General features: G+C 39.2%; 1 protein-coding gene across 9 annotated transcripts in view; it reads right to left on the bottom strand.

Moving 5' to 3' along the window:
- The window catches only part of CFAP61 (cilia and flagella associated protein 61), a 101,811-nt gene that overhangs the window by 39,108 nt on the left and 40,611 nt on the right, over positions 1-22,092 (bottom strand). For all 9 annotated transcript variants that reach the window (XM_035320954.1, XM_035320956.1, XM_035320953.1 and 6 more), the window contains one exon: positions 11,783-11,910. In XM_035320954.1, coding sequence (XP_035176845.1) covers positions 11,783-11,910 — 128 coding nt within the window. The remainder of the gene's footprint in view (positions 1-11,782; positions 11,911-22,092) is intronic.

The following is a 22,092-nucleotide window of genomic DNA, read 5'->3' as shown; positions in this document are numbered from 1 at the left end:
ATATATAGGCACTTAAATGTGAGCCTGAAAAATACAGGCAACCTGTAGGTGATTGGCTGTGGTTACTGTCAGTCACTGGCACACAGAGTTACAGGCAGGTAACGGGTTCGAGTATTTGGGACAGCGACTGTCAGGCATGTTACCACTTGACATCATTCATCCTTTTTCTCCACATATCATTATTATTTCTAGGCTAACAAAAAGAGGGTTTATTTATGATGGCTGGGGAGTCCTTACTGATGCCTAAAAGCTCTTAATAATGGGAAAACAACAAAGGCTCTGAGAAACAGGTAGAAGAGAGAATGTCTTACGTGCTTCTAAAATATATGCCGATGCCTAATAGGGAGCATGGTAAAAGCACAGTTTCCCATTTGGTGAAAAAGTCTTCAAGTTAAGAGCCAAAACCAATGCAACGTTAAACAAGTGCACCTGCATTTCAGAAGCAAGTAATTCCAGCAGGGATTCACGTTGCTGTGGATACAAAGGGAAGAACAGCACAAAGATACTGGTGAAGCAGGGAGGGATTAGAGTATCTAGGGAAATAAGTAAAAGGTGTTGGGTTTCACTGCACAGTTCTAAAGGACAGCTACAAAAGCAAGTCTAAACACCCCTGTCCTTGAAACAAAATTGGACTGCCAATTTACTGTGACCAAAATCAAAGGAATAAACAAACAAATTTTTTTAGTATGTTATTTATGTATATCTGCAAATCTGTTCAAATGTTCCTGGCTAGTTTCTCAGTATTTTTTGCCTCCATGCTTTTCCTTCTCGGGTGTGTGGTGCAACAACAAAGGTTTAGATGGTGAAAAGGTGTCTGGAACAAATTATTTAACTGCTTTCTTTAAACCCCTCATTATTGCAAATAATGAGTCAAATCACTTTTGTAACAGCAAACAAAGTGCAGCAAAATAGTCTACCTGAACTTGTATGTTTCAATTTATTTGAAACTAAGCATCACACTTTTTTTTTTTTTTAAGTTTTACTGTCATTTATAAAAAATAAAATAAGAATGGATTACAGAAGATAATACCAACATGACTACCAAAATAGGTAGCTCCATTTACTGACCTCCTGTATGCATAATTGTTGAACAATTTAACTTTCATATTTGGCATTGCAACCTATCCAAAAGTAAAGTTATAATTACACTATATCTTCAACTTTCATGTAGCAGTACACTTAAATACAGCAGCTCTAGATAATTCTAAAAATGGTAACAGTCTGTTTTCAGCACCACCCATAATTAGGTTGAGAAATTCTTGCATTAATGAAACTCTGATTCAGAGAAATTTCCCCATTGCTCTGCAACAAAAAATGAACCTTACGACTTCTGTGGGGAAGAAGGAGCCCTGAATGAGAGAGAGGTGATGCAAAATGAGTCCCAGCAGGCAATACCTTGCTGTTTAGGGCACAGAAAGTCCACGTGTCCAGGTACAGGTCTCACCCCAGAAGGAAGGTATAGGCAGAACCTCTCACTGACACAAATAATACAACAATTTATGCAAACCTTTTTTTTTCTTTTTTTCTTTTTTTTTTTTTTAAAAAAAGGGGGGGGGAAGATCAGCACCCCACACTTTTCAAGAGCAAGGTCATCAAGACATGACTTCGAGAACAGACATCTCCAAAAGGAAAAGATTTCTTAATGCATTTTACAGCTCCACACGAAACTGCAAATAAAAAAGCTCAGCTTAGCAAAGGTTGCTAATAATAATAATAGTGAAAAAAAAAAAACAACCACATATGCATATTTTCACTAAGCGATTAATATGTTGCTTAGTACTATAGACTTTAGGAGCAACCTTTACGAGCAATGCATTTTCACACTGAACTGTACTAAATTGCTTTTGTTTACTAGGACAAAGCCCATTGCTGTCTCAGGCAGAGCTGAAAAAGCCTCTACCTTTCCTCTTCCTCCCACACTTCAGACAGCTACATTCAACTCAGATACGTAAGAATCAGGTATGAAGATATGTGAACATAACACAGCAGAACCGTTTCCCTGTATGGTGCTATGTGATACCATCCTGTTATTATGAAGGCTATGCAGTTGATCTTATACTGCCTAGTTAGTAAGCTTTTGGTAAGATAGTCAGTGACGGAAGCAGAAAGGGCTTATTGTTTGCATCAACAATTACCAAAAGCCTCTGTTCTCAAGAACCTTAGTAAGTGCATCAATTACAAACCTCAGAACAGGATTTTAGCTTAACTGCTGACCAACAGATGTCCATCTACAAGTCATCCATTTCTAATTACAAGTAATCAAAGATAAGCCATTTCTCCATTGGATCAACCTTCAAAAAAAGTGTTACAATTGTGAATGAATTTGATCAAGGAAAGAAGGGATAACAATAAAGTCTTTACTGGGACATCTTTCAATGCAAGAGTCAAGAAAGAGGTTTTCCACATATTCATTTGCTCTATAAACTGTGCTTGTTTATAGACTCTTCCTCTTCCTGCTTGTTTATAACTCTTCCTCCAAAGACCAGTGACAGATGTGTCAAGAAGAACACCAGCAAAACTAAAACAATAAGTGAATCTGATTGTCAGTAGCTCATATTTACTGTGACTAACACTTGGCCCTGGGCAATAGGTAAGTCAGTTGATTACTTCAGTGGGAAAATTCATACCTTCTTCCTCCCAGAACACGACTATTTCTGTTCCAAGATGGGCCACAACATTGGTGAAATACACCACCCACTTCAATTTCAGAAAATACTCCTTAAATTGTTTAGAACATAGATTAAGAGGGAAATGCTTGGGTCTGATTTTAATTTATGAAATATTTCAAGATGAAATTTCTTTTAAAAAATAAGAAACGCCAACAAAACATTTTGTCGTGTCCCAGTAACTATCTCCTTATATGAAATCAACGTTCACCCTTAAAAACACTTACATTTGGATGGAACGGTACTTTTTAATAAAGTACAGTGTTTTTTCTGAAACTTCCCACCAGCTGTACTGCTGATTAATTGTATCAGATGCTGAATTCCAAAGGAGAGCAGCCTACAAGCCTAAGTTGTGAAGGACATGACCACCACTTCTGACATCTTATGCAAGAATCCTTTCAAAAAGCCGAACTATTTTTAGTTTGACCCTTCAGTAACAGCCTTCAATGATGCTGCGAGTATTTCTCTGTCCCCAGCTGCTCTCCTTCATTGGGTCTCTGCAAACTTGGTACGTGGTGGCACAAACTGTGTTTTTCTCTCTGTACTTTGTACTTTCAATTCTTTGTTTAATTTCTGATTTTTAGGAAGCTTTAAATCACCCCCTAATCTTGATTACTCCATGAATATTACCAAACTTGCCTTCTCCCATGTTCTTCTGTCAAATTCCTGTCCATATCATAACTCATTTCTCTGAAACAACCCTGCTACCCTTTTCCTGTCACTGCTTTTATCCTTTCTATCCAGCTCTCATTTCCCAGCAACTGTTTTTTGCTTTTCTCACCTATGTCAACTCAGCTTCCCCTATTTTTTTTTTTTTTTTTTTTTTTTTTGCGCCATTCTTCTCCAGTGATTGTGGCTCTAAACTGTAATTCAGCTGAGGCTTTTCTCCTTTGTTAGACTAATTCTTTTCCACACTTTGTTTCTCAGCCCATATTGACCCTTGCAATTTTACCACTAAGCTCTTCCCTGTCCCTTAACAACCTCTCGTTCAGCTCTCTTCTCCTACTGTCTGACTCAGCGTCTTGCCAGTACTTGCAAGGTACACACCAGACTTTGAATGGGCACACAGGTTAAAGTGTGTAGCACACAAACGCTGGACTACAACAACTAAGAGGAAATTAACACAACCTAAAACTGTGTCTTAGGTACTTGCTTATTTACACATTTACTGCACAAATTGCATTTCTGTAGCATAGTATGAGCCATATGGTGACTGGTCAGCAGACAACCCAATGACAGGTTTCTTAGAAACCCTTTTACAAAACTATAATATTCACCCAAGATTTGTTGTAGTTCCAGGATCTTGCTTATTAAAAAAAAGCATGGCAAAGACCTTATACTATGAATTGCTATATGATAGAACAGGAAAATCTGAAGAGCTGTTTCTGTGACCCATACAAAACACACATCTGAATCTGACGCACACATATACCTATGCAGGAACACCCCTACCTACAAAGTTTACAAGATTAGCACTGTCATCCCAAACGTATGTTGGCTTTGAATTTGACCAAATCCAAGTACCAGTAGCCATTGCTTTCGCTAGAGCATTTCCAAACTAAAATTTCAATTTTCATTCTACGAATGTTTCAGTATTTCACCCTGTTCAAAGCACAAAACAGGGCAATTATTTTTCTAGACAGAAAATGAGAGGTATCTCATGATGACACTGGTAGTTACAGTCTCTAGCTGTTTAAACCTGGCAGATTCAAAGTCACATCAACACCATTTTCCACAAATAAAGGTACCATAAACTGGGAAGTAAAACTACAGAGTGGCTGAGAGGTTGCTGTTTTGTCTACTCCTGTGTGAATGTTTCAGTGAATAACAGAGAATGAAAATTCCAACTTGTTAACAGGACATTTGTAATACTATTGGACAATCATAAAGTCAAAATTATGTTGCCTTTTTTTTGTGTGTGTGTGTGTGGCTGTCTATTTACCCAAAGTTATTGCATGTTATTGCAAAGGAGATTAAAATCTTGACTCTGGCAGTGGTTGATATAGATTTGGCAATGCTGCTTTCACCCAGATGAAAAAGTATGCACCCTAGAAAAGCCCACTGATGTCAAAAGTGAGCTCCCCTTGAATTTGATGAGCCTGAGATTTGTACCAATATTTCTCCTCCTAAAAGCAAGAGCACGCAGAAAGAGAAGACGCTCATAAAAGTTGCATGTTCCAAGGCACCACCCCAGCACCACATTCTCTTGACAGAAAGCTGGCAGCCTGGGAAGGATGGGGGTATGGCTGGCAGAGGATTCAGCTGGGCCAAAATTCCTGATCTCAAACATCTGCATGTAGCAGCTGTGAATCTGGGCCTCGCAGCACCTTAAGCCCTGGCAGCCTGATGAGCACAGCTGCCTCGCTGATATTGCATTTGGGAAAGAGAAGTAGCTCTGAGAAGTATAGCACCGCACACTGTGTAGTGCCCATCTCTTTACCTGGTCAATGTGACACTTCCATGACAGCGCATCCTCCCCAAACAGCCTGTGCCCTGCAGCTAATGTGGAACCAGCATTGTGCCTGATTAACGCCAAGATGCTAGCAGCTCCCAGGGAAACGAACCGCACAGCACAGTGTGCTTACAGGTCACGTAGAAAGGCAGCACAGTGCTTGGGTACTAGAAGCAACCAAGATACAGCACTGAGGAGCTCCATCGAACCTAGCCAATCTTCACTCGGAGAATCTAGATTACAGGGCATATGGTAAAGATTCACCATCTCATGAATATATCTTATGGACACCCAACTCTCATTGCAATGTAAACTGCATTCACGCTCTTCTCCTTCCTGGGATGTGGACAGAAATTACAGCAATCCAGAAAATTTAAAATTTCAGCTCATCACACATTCAAAAAAAAAAAACACCAACAAACAAACAAACAAAAAAAAACTACCCTCATTTGTATTGTGATTTGTGATATTCATTTGCCACAACCCTTACACTGCATGTTAGAGTAAATATAGACCAACAGGAATCTAATCTACATCAATCGCTAGAGGGCAGAATCACAACATAACCTTCAGCCAACTGATTATTTCTCCATTTTACTAGTCTGAGAAGTTTACTTTGCTTCCAAACCAACCCAAAGGCAGGTTATAGACTGCTTTGAAGAACTCGGTACTTACAACACCTCTGCAGCAGCTCTGGGAAACAAACTTCAAAACAAGGAAAAATAAATATGAACAGAACAGAAAGTACAGCTACTCCATCACTTCAGCAAAGAACTGAAAAGCCTAAATGTGGTGTTTGCACTTGCAATGCTTCTTTATTTGCTTTGAACTGCACTGAGCAGACTGCTGCCCCAGCTGCTCCGGGTAGTCAGGTTACCAAGCTCTCTTCAGAGCTGCTGAAACAGCCACACCGAAGGCATGCCCAGTCACCAGGTAAGGTCTGATAAATATAATTCTATAAAAATTCTTCTGACTCACATCATTTTTGAAGCAGGCCTTTTATGAGAAAACTACTATTTCCAGTATCACTTTAAATATACAAAAAGAAGCTACGACTACTGACATAGAAATATTAACAAAATAAAATCTGCAAATACTTACAAGTTGAAAGTGCGAAAGAACAGTTTGGGCTGAGACAAGTATTCGCATATGTTTAAAGGACAAGTACGTGAAATTGAAATAATCTTACTTGAAATTGAAAGCTCTCTAAAACAAGAATATAAACTACAAGGTAACAAAACATCGATGCTAACTGAGTGCCGTTTTTTGGCAGAGGCCAGTCAAACGGCTGCTGAGAATGATGAGGACCCATGTCCTCTCCCCAGTTTATGTCTGTTATCAGTCACTGACAGCATTCATTGTGATAGTGGCTACATAACAAGGCGAGATATGACCTATCGTATTTATCTCTGTCACAACTTGATCTCTATTCACCAGAAATGATGGAAGGCAACAATGTCTGAAGGATGCAGGCCTGGTGACAGTGAACACGTGGTCAACTACAACATTGTTCAGGATTTGCCTTGGTATGAAAAAACAGCAGTCAAAAGGAAGCACGTATACCGATTCTTGTGGCAAAGATAAGTAGTATAAAACAATGAAGATCGCTAAACCTTTCATTACATGTTAGCTCTGTGATCAGCAAGTAAGCACTAACTATTTAATTAGTCAACTAATTAGTGACAGGCAACATGGAAGGCTTCAGATGTTCTCAGACAAATGCAAAGATAAAAAGCCTAATTAAACAGCAAGCATTATGCTAACTATTGCCAAAGAGGACAGATGTGCAGGATATTGTATAATACTGTGCTGCCAGATAACGGCAGTTGTAGCTGTTCTGTCAGAAAGCGTGCTTTAAAATCCCCAGCCATTTCTATGCTCATCTCAGAGACCTTTAACTCAGGAAGGGAGAAGCTGTCCTGCAGGCAGACTGACTGTGTTGGATTCTAACTCTATTTTGAGAGAAAAATTCATGACTTTGACAAAAAACAAACAAACAAACAAAAAAAAAACTTTAATACATTCACTCACTTTTTAATGCAATAACCATTTTAAAGCATCCAAATGAAAAGAGAAATGTATTTCACAACCTTTTCATACAAACTGTGGTCTTAGCTGCCATTCATTTATTGCTATTTTGTGTAGTACATTACGTATATTTCCACCATCCTCAGAGAATAAGGCATTGTTACACCAGAGGTTGGATTAAAGAGGTTTTTGAAATCATGGATTAAAAAGGGTTTTCCTTATAATTACAAGACAATAACGCTTTCCACAGCTATATGCAAAGAGGTGGATAAGAAGCTAATTGGTTCACTACACTGGAACCAATGACAAGATACTGCTGTGAGCAAGGTTTTTGCATTCTTGCAGCCAAACTTCAATCACCTGCCCTCAGAGTGTACTAGTTAACATGCTGTTCTGTGAATCATCCACCAGAGTTAAGTACAAATGCTATTTTTTGAACTGTATGTTTTTCTGGCCTAACTCTGCTGCTATGACCATCATTCTTAACTCATAAAAGCAAACAAGAAAAAACAAAACACTCTGCTCTCCTGATAAATTAGTATTTAACAATGAGCTTATTTTTAAATAATTTCAGTACTTGGGAATAGGAAGAGATTAAAATGTGCTATAGCTGACATTCTCCAGAACTACATGTAGGGGAAGAATGATTTAACGGAGATCTATTCAGCTTGGTACTTCAATTTCTAGGTGTTCACAGTGTTTGAAATCTATTATTTATCTGGAGTTGCTCTTTCTTCTGCTGAAGCTCACCTCCAATAATTGGCATTTTCAGAACTCTGAACTCAACCCATTACCCCTGTTCTCATATTCATAGCTACTGATATTCTATATTCATGAAAATAGGTTTTTCATGCTCAAATCATTTTCAGATCCAATTTTCATTTAACATTTGCAAGCTGAATGCTTAAAACATCTTTCTCATTTATAAATTAAGTATATGTATACTTGATCTCTGTGTAGGCAACAAAAATGTAACTTTTTAAAATTTCTTAAGTCAGACTCTTTTTTAGGGTCTTCATTCATGATAATTTGTCAGTGGTAGTGACTCAGCATTGCAAGCTTAAGTGAAGGTCACATGTATCTACTGGAGGATCTGTTACAACCTTTTCTTGATTTTTTTTTTTTTAACACCAAGTCACTCAAACGAAACTAAAAACACCTTGCAGTTTCAGCCTAACCATGCTTCAGATTTTTTTGGCTTTATTCAGTCTGAGTCTGAAACAGTTTTCTCCCCACATCCACAACAAAGGGGAGGCAGCAGTGCCAGTCGCAATGACAGTTTGGAGGGTGGGGAACAATAGAGGCAGAGCGTCCGTGTTGCCGGGCTGAACTGCTTTCTCACAAGGGGAATATTTGTTCAGTTGATACTTCTCCTTTAGGACTGGCCATCCCTCAGAATTTACACTGCTTTAACAAGTGATCTGATGCTGCTGCAATTTGTGTATGCCCTGTCCTAGTGCTAGAGTGACCTAAGTCCCAGGTTTGTGCAAGGGGAAGCTCATAATTGCACTGCCCAGGAGAAGCCTCATGCAGGAATTGTGGGAATCACAATTTCTTGCCTGCTTGCCATGCTCCTGCAGGGAAGTTAATTACTGAAGCAATTTATGATGCAACTCGCTGCCCTCCTTCCGCAGCACCTCGGAACTGCTGCCTAGCTTGCTGCAGCTCCTCACATGCTGACTGGGCTCTCAGGGTGCCCACGTTCACACCTGTACCTGCTGGCAGCTGCACAGCCAAGCCCACAGCTGCACCAGTGTCCAGTGCTGCCTCCTCCAACGTCTGCCTGTCCCTCTGATAAAAAATTCTTATGTGTCCTGAGAAAACGCAGCACTGTATCTCGGAACAGATCCGAATGTGACTGCACTCAAGAAAAGAAAATCAGCAGAAGCTGTTTATTTGGATGGTGAAGCAACATGCTCAATGAGATCACCTTCACTGACCTGGCATTAGATTAAGCACAACGGAGGTGGTACTCCAGGGCTTGCAGTACTCCAGCACTAGAAAGAAGTTTCCCCGACTGGCAGCATTTTTGCACTGCCCTTTGAAACAACCAGCACTGATTTGGGCACACCAGCGCTTTGAGCAATTCTTCTCCAAGAAACTCTCAACACACAGTAACAAACCAGAGCAAAGGACTGCAGCAGCAGTTTGTAAGACACTGGTTCCCAGAATCCACCCCTCCTTTGCAGCAGCGTTTCAAAGCTCACTCTCTGTTCCAGCAGATAGGACGCTGTGCCCATGGCTGCTCCCTGGCACCCTGCCCTACCACGCTCTGCCTCGGGCACATTGGCTGAGAGATGCGGTGCCGCTGGCATAGCGCAGTGGGGCAAGAGGCAGCCTTCTGCATGTTCGAGGGAGGAGACACTGTTCTCATTGTTATTTCTCTGTCCACTGAAAAATATATTTCTTCAGTCTCAAACAGGTTGAAAACACTTGTAAAACGTAGTTCTAATAATTGTTAGGTAGATAAGTGAATTACATTTGTGTGTTTCCATGGTGAATGATAATGTAAAATAATTAAGTATGAAGAATAATGAGGAGAAAACTACTTCCTCTTTTTAAGGATTAGGGGCTTACAAATTGATTCAATCTAGTTATTTTTAGTGCATGTAACCTTTGCACAGAGTATTAGAAAATTATGAGTAAATCAAACTAGATTGTATTAAAAGGCCTTCACATTGATCAGAAGACTTTCTTTAACTTCTGCTGCTGAGAAAAAAAAAATATCTTTCTTAAACTTGTACATATGTTAATACAAATTCTGTGACATTTTGCACAAAGTACAGCTTGCTTTCTGCATTCTCCGAGCAATACTCAATTTCTCTTAAGCAGGAGCACTCCATTTGTGCAGTGCTGAAGACAAGTGCTCTCCTATGTACAAGAAGGACATGTTCTGCACAAACTCCTTCCTAGAATATAGTTCAAATAAAATTTCTGGCTGAGGTGTATCAGAGATATAAAGGATTTCCCCACAACCCTGATGCTATCTGTACGTCCTGTTCACTGCAGGTAGACAGCTTCTGGCTAAGGAGGACAGACCTGGTTGGTGCACAAATAGCTTTCTTTTTCCCCTCATGGTATTTTGTACCGAAAGCATAGAAATAAGCAGCACAGGATGAATAACAAGAAAGCAGCTAATACCACTAAAGCACGTTTTCAACTGAACTTTGAGTAGGACTAAATGCCTAAAAGTGCCAAGAACAGGAATATGAGAGGAAAATGCTCTTACCCTAAGGCGGATGCTCTACATTAAAAGTCAGGAGCCAAGAAAAGAGAGTAAGAAGCAGATGTTTTTTCTTCACTGTTCTAGTAATTTAACCACATTCATAAAGCACTGCAACAACTTCTCTTGCTATAATGATATTTTAATTTGTGATGTCATTAATGGTTGTAGAAGTACCAGCTTCTGGCTTAACTCAAAAAGTAGGCAAAATTTTCCATTCTCTGCCCACCACAGCGATGCCAAACTCCACTAGTTTTTGTAATGAGCACTTTGTTGTCATGATCACATTCAGAATTTGCATTCTATGTTCATTTTTGCAATGTTTTCAGGACATTTCTAATGTGTATGTTTAACCTACGAGGAAACCAACAATTGCATTCTCACACAGACTAACCTTCTAATAACCCCATAAAATTGGTATGGATAGGGTACTGGCATAGAAGGTGTAAGCAGTGAGATATCAGAGAGAGGATCCCCCTTCCTAATTTTGGAAAGTCTGTAAAACAGATTATGTCCACAGCTGGCTCTGGCTTACAGAGAGGAAGGTATAAAAACAGTTGCATACATTTATCCACCTTCTTAACCAGTTTATAGTTTATTTACTCCAGTTTGGATAACCTGAGGTAAACAGAGCCAATTTCCAGTTTTGCTGCTGAAAAATTCTTTAATGTTTGCTGACAGCCTGTCCTTCTTGTGGGCCACCAGGCAGGCTTGTAACTGCCAGAGAGTGGTGCCCTCTGCTAGACCTTTCCCACACTCACTCCAGGGCTTACAGTAAAAATGGCAGAGGGGCCAGAAATAGCAATTTTCCAGTTCCCAAACACTCCCCAAAACAAACGCCTCATCAGAATCAGAACTATGCTACTTCTCCTTACAGGTGGTACGTACCATGAGGGTACATCTCAACAAGCTCATGTTAGGCATCCTGCACAGCTCTGGAAACAGCACCATGAGGTAGGAGAATGGAGGGATTCAGACAGTGATTTGTGGTTCCAATAGGCAGAACTAGCTTTAACAATCAATAGTGCTTTGTAGCACATGTGAAGGGCTATGGACTTAATCTCTACCTACAGTGTTTTTGTATAAGAGCAATGGTCAAAGCGATTGTAAGTATGTGGAATTCACATTTTTGGTGGGCCTTTGTTTTGAGGATCTACAAGCATCCTTGCAAGCACTTCTGAAATCCATAGTTAGTTAGGGTGGAGACACCAACCTCTCAACATCTTCAAATTACAGGCCCAGAACTTTAACAGTTACTACTTGGATACAGATTCAAAGCACATGTCTACATTTTCTTTTTTTGGCTAAAAAGGCAAAGGCGGTCTGAGATGATTTTTAAATGGAGGAAGAAAACCCCTTCAAACAAAAGGTAATGTATTCTTCTCAGTATAGGAAATAAAATTAAAAACTTACCAAAAAACAAGCGTTTCTAGAAATGAGATTCCAACATCAGATGCACCAACCACCACAATCCTACTGTTGATGGACGTTTTAGATTCTGTTATTAACTTTCGATTTATGTGGTTCAAAGAGTAACTCAGCTGTACAAAAAAAAAAAAAAAAAAAAGATGAAAAAGATGACATAGTGACATAGATATACATTGAAAATAACTGGAAAAGTCTGCTAAGAATTATTAAGCCATCAGCACTGTGCTGCCTTGCACTCATACAAAACTTACAGATCACTGACATGACTAACATCATGATTTTCCCATGGACACCACAAGATAATATAGTAGATAAAAGATACTAAAAAAAGGTAAATGTATGCATCTTTAATAGGTCACAAAATTAGTAGAGCTTGATGTTCTGGCTTCTCTTGAAAAAGACACTATAGAGTCTTGTAAGGTTTAAAAATACTGTCTCTTCTACAATTTACCACCATTTAGTTAACTCCTGGGACACATATTTACATGATGCTGAGATAATTTTTGTACCTTCTGGAGCAATTTTTACTCTTGCTGTTTCATTTATGGAAATGCTTTTACTTGTAAAATCATTAGGAAACTGTGTCTTGAATGCCTTAGTTTTCAATGCTAGTTAAATACACAATCTCTTTCAATATATATATATATATTATTAAATACAGAACAGCTATGCCAAAAGCCAGGCTGTCATATGTGTAAGCTCCTATAATGTCACTGAGATGAATACTCTGGCAAAAATCTTGCCACAAAAGTTTTAGTTAATACCTTCTCAGTTTTCTTTCTCCTAACGCATACACATGTAATGCATACATATTTAAGACAATAAATTTCAGGTATTTTCATTGTAACTGTTTCTTTGGGTCTCCTGAACTAGCTGAAAGATTCCCAAAAATATAAAAGAGAGTCAAGAGACAACACTGCATTTGATTTTTATTGTTTCTGCCCCAAACTATATTTAGTTTTCAAATTTTTGATGAAAGACAGGGAAACACTTTCCATCATACAGCACATCTCTGCTTTTTTTTTCTTTTTTTATTGCTTTGGGTTATATACCTTCACATTTGAATAATGAATTCACATTTGAATAAATGAATAATTATAGATTTATGGATGCACTGAAGGGAGAAATAGAAAACCGTGCTACTTTATCAGCCACTTCTCCTATATATTTCTGCAGTGTCACTTAAGGAGGAAGCAATGTAGGACTTCTAACAGGTTTTCCTCTTTTACTAATAGGATACATCAGGTTAATAAAATTAAGCTCTCTAAATTCCTTCTATAAAATTACAGTAGAAATATTCGCTATATATATTAGTTGACAGAGTAACTCAATATATGAAGAATAAGTACTTTACTTTAAAGCTATGGTAATGACGTTGGCTTTCTCAAGAAGAGCATGGCATACTGAGATCCCCAGGCAATCTGTTATGCTATGTCTTTGTGGTGGTGACCTACAGATGAGATTTCAGCAGTCTCGCTACAGAAGCTGTATACCACACTAGAGTGCTCTGCCACATCTTAAGGCAAGGTTATGGGTCAATTATTTGCAAACCATCATCACTGTATAGGAAACAATTTAAGACATGGCAATTAAATGTGTTCTTTGGGCAGGCAACTTCTGTTTGTTTGTTTGTTTGTTTGTTTTACTGCCGGATAAATGTTCTTCTGGCTGTAGTTCTTCACAGTGCAATGATGACATCCAGTGGTGAGCCAGATTCATCTCTGAGATGAGTGGGCTGAACTCCACTGAGAAAATTCCAGAAGATAACTTAGAAAGTAAACTGGCCCATTGTGCTGCTTACTGGAGAAGTTGGGAGTGCGAAGCTTGACACGTGCCTGCAGTCTCAGGCAGCCCCATGCCGAAGAGCCATAGCCAGGGCTGAGCATGTAATGGCTGCAGCGCTGCCCAAGCTGACGATACGTAGGGCATCCGCAGCTTTCGGTGATCCAGTGCAACTTTCTAATCCAAAGCCTGTGCTTTCTACTTCTAACATGGTTAAACACTCCTTACAGCAGGGTTTGCCAATAAAAAGAGTTTGTTCATAAATGAAGATATAACACTTCCACATTTCAGAAACTGAACAAACCTTATATATCTCACTGAAAACATATGTCGTTGTTAAAGATTTTCAGAAACAAGAATAGATTAAAATTGTTAACGCAGCTAAAAGCACTGCTTAAAATAAAACTTGTGCTATGCTTTTACAGCATACTAAATGGGTAAGCCCTGACTGCAACACCCAGCATTATTCTGCAAGGGCTGAGATGGAGATCTCATGACACCACAAATACGTGCTGAGGGTGCTGTGTGTTCAGACCCTGGGATCTGTGAACTCTGCAGTCAAGAGCAATGAAAGGCTTTTTTTAATTTTACCTTTTTTTTTTTTTTTTTTTTTTTTTTGTGTCTGTACACAGTTTAGCAGATTTCTTAAAAAGCAATGCCTTCTGAAGGAAAAATTATCAGTGATGCTTTTGGTGAAACATGGCTTTTAACAAATCCAATAAAACGGTAAGAAGAACATGAAGAGAAACTTCTTCTAATGTGTCTAATCAACCAAAATAACTAGACAGGAATGCCAGCCACTAATAGGATAAACCCAAAAGACCTTACAGCAATGCCAAGTTCAAACATCTTCCACTGCATTTTTTGTTATTGTTGTCATGTTTTGTTTTGTTTTGTTTTAATGTACTCCAACAAAGAATTATAAAGCAGTAATACAATTTTCTAGGGAAGAGTTGTATCTAATTTATGAAATGGCTTCTGTATCAATGATAGAAAGGCAGCATACAAGCAGAATATAACCGTTTTTATTCATCACACAATGGCCCCAATACCAACAGCTGTCATGCTTCAGAAATCACCTTTCTAACAGCTAAGTACACTAAATGGCCCCTGGGAGTAAGGAATTAGGTGGATTGGTTCCATAATACCACCTTATTTTAACAAAATGTCAGGACAAATGACTACATATGTTCCCCAGAGGAACAATCAGACATCATAATTGATAGGTCAATAGCAAAATCTAACTTGTTTACTTTGTATCCAATTTATTAAATAAAATAACAATCATTAATTAATGTGAAGGAAAAAAAACAATTATTGTCATTGTTAGAAAAGGCACACAGCTCAGAGAAAAGTATTTTCTTTGATTATCAAAATGGGATTTTTTTTTTTTAATTTATTTTTTTCCCTTCTACTCTCCTATCTGACAGGCTCTACCATTGCACCACCTGTCACATTGCTTCCACCTGGGAGGGCAGAGCACCCACCTATGGCTTCAGTTCCAGCTGCTGACAAAGGCGACTTCTCTTGATTAGCCCATGGGGGATATGTCTCCATGTGGGCCATCAGTGCCATCCACTTAGAGGCCTTCAAACTTTACTTCCATTAAAAATGTGTATGCATTTCTCACAATGCTCCATTGAAAACACAAATCCTGCATTTAAATCATGTCTCACTCATCATCACATAGTATATGTTCCAGAATAAAAAAAATTTACAGCATTAAAAAAAATCACACATCCTTCTACACTAAGTAAACAGTGAAAAAGATAGTAATTTGGTTTTAGCAAACACATTTGTATGCACTTTTTCCTCTCCACTTCCAAAGCAGGTGAAGCAGCATCATACATCCACAAGGTACGTTCAAATCTCTCGTCTGGGTAGCCACCCCATTTGCATAGTGCTTGGAAATGTATTAATTGTACATTTACTCACAGTATACAATGGTAGCACAAACTCAGATGGAGAGTATTTTGTAGCTTCTTTTAGTTCTCTTTTTAAGCAATGGGCCCTGGGCTATTTGTAAGATATATAAAAATATTTATTACTATTATTTTTAAAATAGGTCTGGTTCTATGTCAAATTCCACCTTCATTTAAACAGAAACAATGGAAACCAAACAAACAAGAATGAAAGAAGTTGGACAGAGCTTTGACAGAAAAGGAGCAGTGGGATGTTCTGAATTGGGTATTGGTAAATACATCCTAGTAAAGATCCCAAGTGTGTCAAGGAGAACTATTACAGCCACTGCTAGAACTATTTGTGCAAAGACTCCATAAAGCTGCAGAGTTTGGACTTGATTTTATTACACACTGAGCACTTGGGCCTTATCCAGCTGAATACAATCAAGGGTTTGCTAAATGTTAAGTATGTGAGAGTGCCACTGAACTCAGAAGGCCTGACTCTTGAGTTCAGGGTGCTACTAGGTAAGCATGGAACTGACTGGCTTGTGTGTCTGGCACCTTTACAGACTCTTTATTACTCCTGGAGGTAACAGTGCACCACCCAGGCAGACCTCCAGCAAGGAGCACCTTCCAGCACTGTTTTCTGTGATTCCACACCTGTATGCAGAGCTTCTGTTTTAACTGAGCACTTGCCATTGAGAAAACTGAATGACAGTTACTGCCATGCAGGATTTATGTAACTTGAAGTCTGCTGCTTTAAAAAGCATCAGAAGGAGTAAAATCAACAAACTTGTTCCTGGATCAGTGCTGAGATCAGCAACAATGGCAGGCAAACAAGAAAGTGAAGAAACAGACCTGTTTTAATTTCAAGCTCCATTTGATTCACAAGAAAAACAAACAAAGAAAAACAAAACAAAACAAAACAAAAAAAAACAATGCAGTCTGAATAACTTTTTAATTCTAATTGTTTTTTAAGAAGAATCTTTCTTTAGTAATTCGGTTTTACTAACCAGATAACATGTAGCCATTATATAACATTTTTCATCCACAGCCCTCAAAAGCCATTATGAATGAAGTCAGTATTATTACATCAGTCTTCCTATGAGGAAACTCTGATCTTCAGCTTCTAGAAAAACCACAAACTATACATTTATGATCATTCCTATGACAATCCCTATGACTCTCTATGAAACCAGGGATTCACTGTTGAACTCCAAAGAGCAGCAAAAAGAGAGCAGACATGGACACACGTTTAATACCCTTGCAGAACCAGTGTTACTATGGTAAGAAACTTTTTTTCCTTTTCTTTTTTTCCTTTTAGCATTAACATTTGGCTTCCCAGCCCAAAGACGGTTGGACAGTTTGCACTTGCACAAAGATCTCATGATTGCTGCTTAGCTTAAAAGAGCAAATGACTAAACTCTAAATGTTGCAATTTTCAAATAAGAGTTCAGTTCTCCCCCATGTTAGTTGAAGAAAGTGATGTGCAGGAAGGCACAGGAACTGCAGCAGAGCCACTGAAGTGCGTAAAGTGGGTTTGCAAGTAGGCCAAGCATACAGCTGGCTCTCAGAGCTAGTTCCCCCAGATTTTATGATAAAGATATTCAGCTTTACAGAGGTTAATGCTCATCTGTTGTTTTGAGAATGTTGTTTTGAGAAAGTCACTAATGCTCTGCTGGCAATTCTTGCTTCCCAGTTCATCTTTGTCTACTTATTTTTATCTCACAAGTATTTGGAGGGGTGAGGAGAAGCAGGCAATAAAGTGGAAACACTATTTTTGATAAGATTAACAAAAATACAAAAATGTAGCAATATTTAGGAGCTTCAGCCTGAAATACCTTCCAGATACTTATATATAGTTGAACTCTTAGCATAAATGTGGAAATACAGGAGGGGCTGGACTGGATGGCTTTCAATTCTGTATGCCAAATTTATATAAACCATCAAAGGTCTATTACACATAACATCAAGAAGCTATACTGATTTTCTCCAAGGAGGGCTCTAGCTGTGTCTGAAGCTACAGCAGCAAAAATGGAGCTTGCAATAACCATGTAGACGCTACTGATGCAGTGCTGGAAGGTTCTCTCCTTGTCCTGCTTTTTGTAAATCCTTGCAAAGAGCTGGCCTCTGTAGCTCAAGTCCATACAACAGAGAAGTGCAGACAGTCAGTCACTGGATAAAGGACTCTGATGAGAACGCTCTGACTGTACACGGCTTGCACAGAAACACAGAACCACGTAAAGAATCCTAGCAGTTTGAATTACTCTGGAACTAGCAACTGGATTGGACGCTAGGCCAACGTGTAAGGGTGGGTAAATTATTGCACACAGCTCACCAGTGCTGCTAGCTTATCCTGATGTCTCATTGCAAATGCCACCAATAATCCCTCAGTCATCTGCCGAGAAGAACAACCGATGCCTCCATCTTGCACACAAACCCAGCACCTATAAAGGCCTGCAAGTGCTGACAGCAGCTGCACAGACCATCCTCTTAACTGACAGCACTTTCCCCCAGTGGAAGCATGAGTGATACAGCACACATCCCAAGGCTGCACTGCATCTCTCCAAGCTGCTGACTGCATGCCATTCATGGAGCCCTGCCCGCTGCAGTCCTGCAGTGGACACTGTGCCCTGGCAGCGCTGCTGGGCTCCCAGCACTTCAAGGTGCTGCCGAAAGCAGCAGCTCAGGTGGCACTGTCATGTGCCAAACCGCTCCCAGTTTGCACGATGCTTGCTGGCACACAATATCAGGCTGCTGCGAGTGGGCAGCCACAGACTTGGCGCTGCTGCCCAGGAGGACCGGGATGGCACTGCTGCCCATCGGCATGGAGATAGCTCTGCTCTGGAGAGGCACAGGCACTTCGGGGAGATGCCATGGAAACCATTCTGCTGGGCACCTCCCTGGCACTTGCACCACACTGGCAGTTGCAGTGGGTACCAGCAGCTTCCTGGTGTGCACGCTTGTGCCATGCTCCATGGTGTCAGCAATAAGCCTCCGCAGTGCAGGGGCTGGGGGGCCCAAGGAAGCAAACTTTCACCTGCATTTTCCCTGTGGCCCACATGCCTCCTGGCAGGGGTAAGAGCAGGCCTGTTCTTGCAGCACAGCTCTGCTTTTCCACGGATCAGCAGCATAAATAGTGGCAGCTCCCCTGAATGACATACCTTCCCCTAGAGAATGCAATTAATCTGTAGCCAGTAGCAGCTTTCTTGCCTTCTCATCAAGGAAGAATAGCCATAGTTTCTCTATTTGTACAATTTAGTGTACCAGATGCCCCAGGCACAACTGCAGGAAAGCCAAACAAGTCCTTCAGATTTGCTGGTGACTATCTGCAATTCAGCTGGTGCAAACCACCTCAGAAATCGAGCAGCCAGGAGCTCCTGCCTCACCACGATCCTGCAACAGTGACCCTGGGAAAGTCATAACCCACACCTTAAAAGCAGGCAGATGCTCAATAGCAAAAAATTATTTTAACAGCCTAAGACAGCAATAAAATGCTAATTGAAAAATGTGAAAAACGTGTACCAAATAATTTAGATGTTGAAAATTAACATAGAGAATAGTTTGCAATAACCATGTTACCAATACAATTAATTTTGGTAACTGACATCTTTAAACAAGTTACTTGAACAATTTTCTAAGACATCTGAACACTAGTAAAATAGCCAACCCAGCTTTCATTGCTAATCATACGGTCCTTGATTTCCAAGCATTTTCTTTACCGTACATTTCCACAGGGAAGAGGCAAAAGTTTCCTTCCAAGTCCTGGTCCCACAAGCAAGTCCCTGAAGCTTGGTCCTGCACCAAAACCAGAGCTGTGGCACTCTGCCCTTCTGAACAGGGGAAGGCTGGAGCCCAAAGGGTCAAAAGAGCAAGCAAACGCTTCCCAAGTATGACAGAATTCCTAAAATCCTGCTTTTAGTGGCATAATTATCAAACATCTACTAAGTCACTCCAAGGTAAATAAAGTAGATTGCAAATGTAGTCATTTTAAAACAAAACTAATTTGTTACTGATAATTTCACAAGAGAAGTTGGAGTCTAACAGTCTGAACCAAAGCCATTTAAAATTAATGGGATAACAGTCATTTATTCAAATTGGCTCTAAACATAAATGGATATGGAAAAATACTTTCCTGCACTAGGACCAGGGTCTGAGCCACAGACCATCATTAACTTAACGTTTCCTTAACTTCTCAGTTTTTGTTTGTTTGTTTTTTATTTGTACATAGTTCGTGTGCCACCACAATGCACATTGACTGTATCACCTTCATATAGAATTAAAAAGTAAATTAAAATTAGGATTTACCCATAAACAGCAAAATTATATGCAACTGAAAATACCACTAGTCTTTCTAGACCTTACAATGTGTTTTCTTTCCACAAAGACAGGACTTTCTTAAGCTTTGGTTTTAAGCAAGTCCTGCTTCACCTCTCTGTTTATAAACTGTAAAAGCTGAACATCCCTGACAGGACCTCATGGTAAAAACCTCTCACTGATGGCTGGCTCGGGAGGGTTTCCCTCTCGGGATTTCTCTTGAGAAAAGTAGTAATATGGCTGCTAATAACAGGTACCACTAGAAAACCACCACAGCACATCACAACTTGCATGATTCCAATTTCAAAACAGGACTGTATATGCTCTGGGAAGGGAGAAGGCAGAACCATCTCTGTCAATCTGACCTTCTCCACACATAGGCTCATGGCACATAGGTAGATTTTTCCTGAAGTACTGAGTTCACTGAAGAATGTAAGAGATGTATAAAATTAAGAGCTTTAAAACAAAATCTAAAAGACAGGCAAGCATCACATTTCACACTGAAAATAATAAACACAATTACTAACTGTATGAAGATACAAGGGGAGACTGATTCGCAGCTTACTGCAGTAGAGTCGTATTTTAGTGACAACAGCTGTGGCTCTTCAGTTTGTAATAATCAACATTACCTTTCTTTGGGAAAGAAAAAAAAAAAAATCTATTTCCCTCCTTGCAAGTTGCAATTATACCACATCCAAAGTCTTTGGAAATGTTCTGAAAAGGCTTGAAAACAAGTCTGACCTGTTTTTAAGCAGAAATTACTATTTTAGTTTGCTGCAAATGTCATTAACACCTGTATAGTACTGACATCATGCTTTCAAAATAAAGATAGGTCATCTTACTTTTAATTTCACACATGCACATAAGTGGTAAACATTCAGAGCATTCCTGTTAATGATGCCATCTGGTGCCTCCCATAATTGTGTAATATTCAGCCTTCCAAACAAGATGTAATGGCAGCAATACACAAAACCCACTGACATTTACAGTAAGGAAATTTATTATCAGCCATCAGTTCAGAATGGCTGTGTTTGCATGACTACTGGTGCTATAAAAATCATCACCTTCACCGAGCAAGTGGAGGTACAATAAATAATGGATTTTAATCCATGCATATGCTACAAAAGCATTAAAAATTCATTACTCAAGCACAATAGCATCTTAAGCAACAGTTACTTCTTTAAAAATTAATACTAATTTCCTGGTTAAATGAAAACTACATGCCAAGCCTTTGTTTTTAATATCAACGTGTTCACATACAAACTATATAATGTAGGAATGATTATATTTTTACTTTGATCCATCAATCTTAACATTTAAAAAGCAGGGAATTCTCTTGCCCATTTTACTTAAGCTTTTTTTGCTACATTCATTCTCTTTTATCTTAGCAGAGGCTTACTGATTTAAAAACAAACAAACAAACAACTTTCATGTTTTAGCCACTTTCAGTATATTCCACTGCCTCACTTCAATCTATATAGGACAAACTGAGCCAAAATGAAATTTCCTATTGCTACAGATTTTCTACAAAGTCAAAATACATTTTAGGGGAGGGCAGACAGCTATAATGTAAAATAGCAACAACCGTTTTTCTTAACCACTTTTGGTAATTCAGTGCACTTTCAATTTTTATTACTGAATAATGTTGAAGAGAAGGCATCCACAGAACTATGGCTAACTTTTTCTGTGGTGGGATGCAGCACCAAACCCACTGCAGTACAGGTAATCTTCCCCCTAGTCATTTCCTTGACATCAATCCAGGCACCCTGGCAACACTCAACCCTTGAACAAGTTCACAGTGGACTAGCTCAGCAAACTCAAGACTGGGTTGAGCACCTCACTCCATGCTTTTACCTGTCACTCCTTCACTTACTACTTCTTGTCCCAGTTTAGACATTTCCTCTAATGCACGTGTAGCATGACTTGAGAAGTACAAAATTACCCGAGAAAGATTTATTGTGTGTGTTATTTTAAAATAGATTTATACAATGCTGTGCAGACTTCCACAACATTCAAACGTTCTGCCTTCTTTTTATAAGCTATAGCACAAGAAACAATTCTGAACTGTGCAATAAAACCTGACAGCTTGAATGATACCATGAAATAAAAAATATGTAACAAACCCAATAGCATGAATAATAACAAGGCAGAAACAGGAAAATAATTTGACAGATGTGTGACATTTTTGTTCTTCGCTGTGGATCAGTTATTCTTGTTAATTATATCACCTATTCTTCCCTTTGATTGATAATTACATGAAGCAGATGGATAACAGAATGCTCCCAGATGGTGCAT

Source organism: Oxyura jamaicensis, chromosome 3, assembly GCF_011077185.1.
Source record: "Oxyura jamaicensis isolate SHBP4307 breed ruddy duck chromosome 3, BPBGC_Ojam_1.0, whole genome shotgun sequence".
Classification (NCBI taxonomy): domain Eukaryota; kingdom Metazoa; phylum Chordata; class Aves; order Anseriformes; family Anatidae; genus Oxyura; species Oxyura jamaicensis.
Note: the sequence above shows the minus strand (reverse complement) of the source record. Positions and strands in the feature narration are given on the sequence as shown.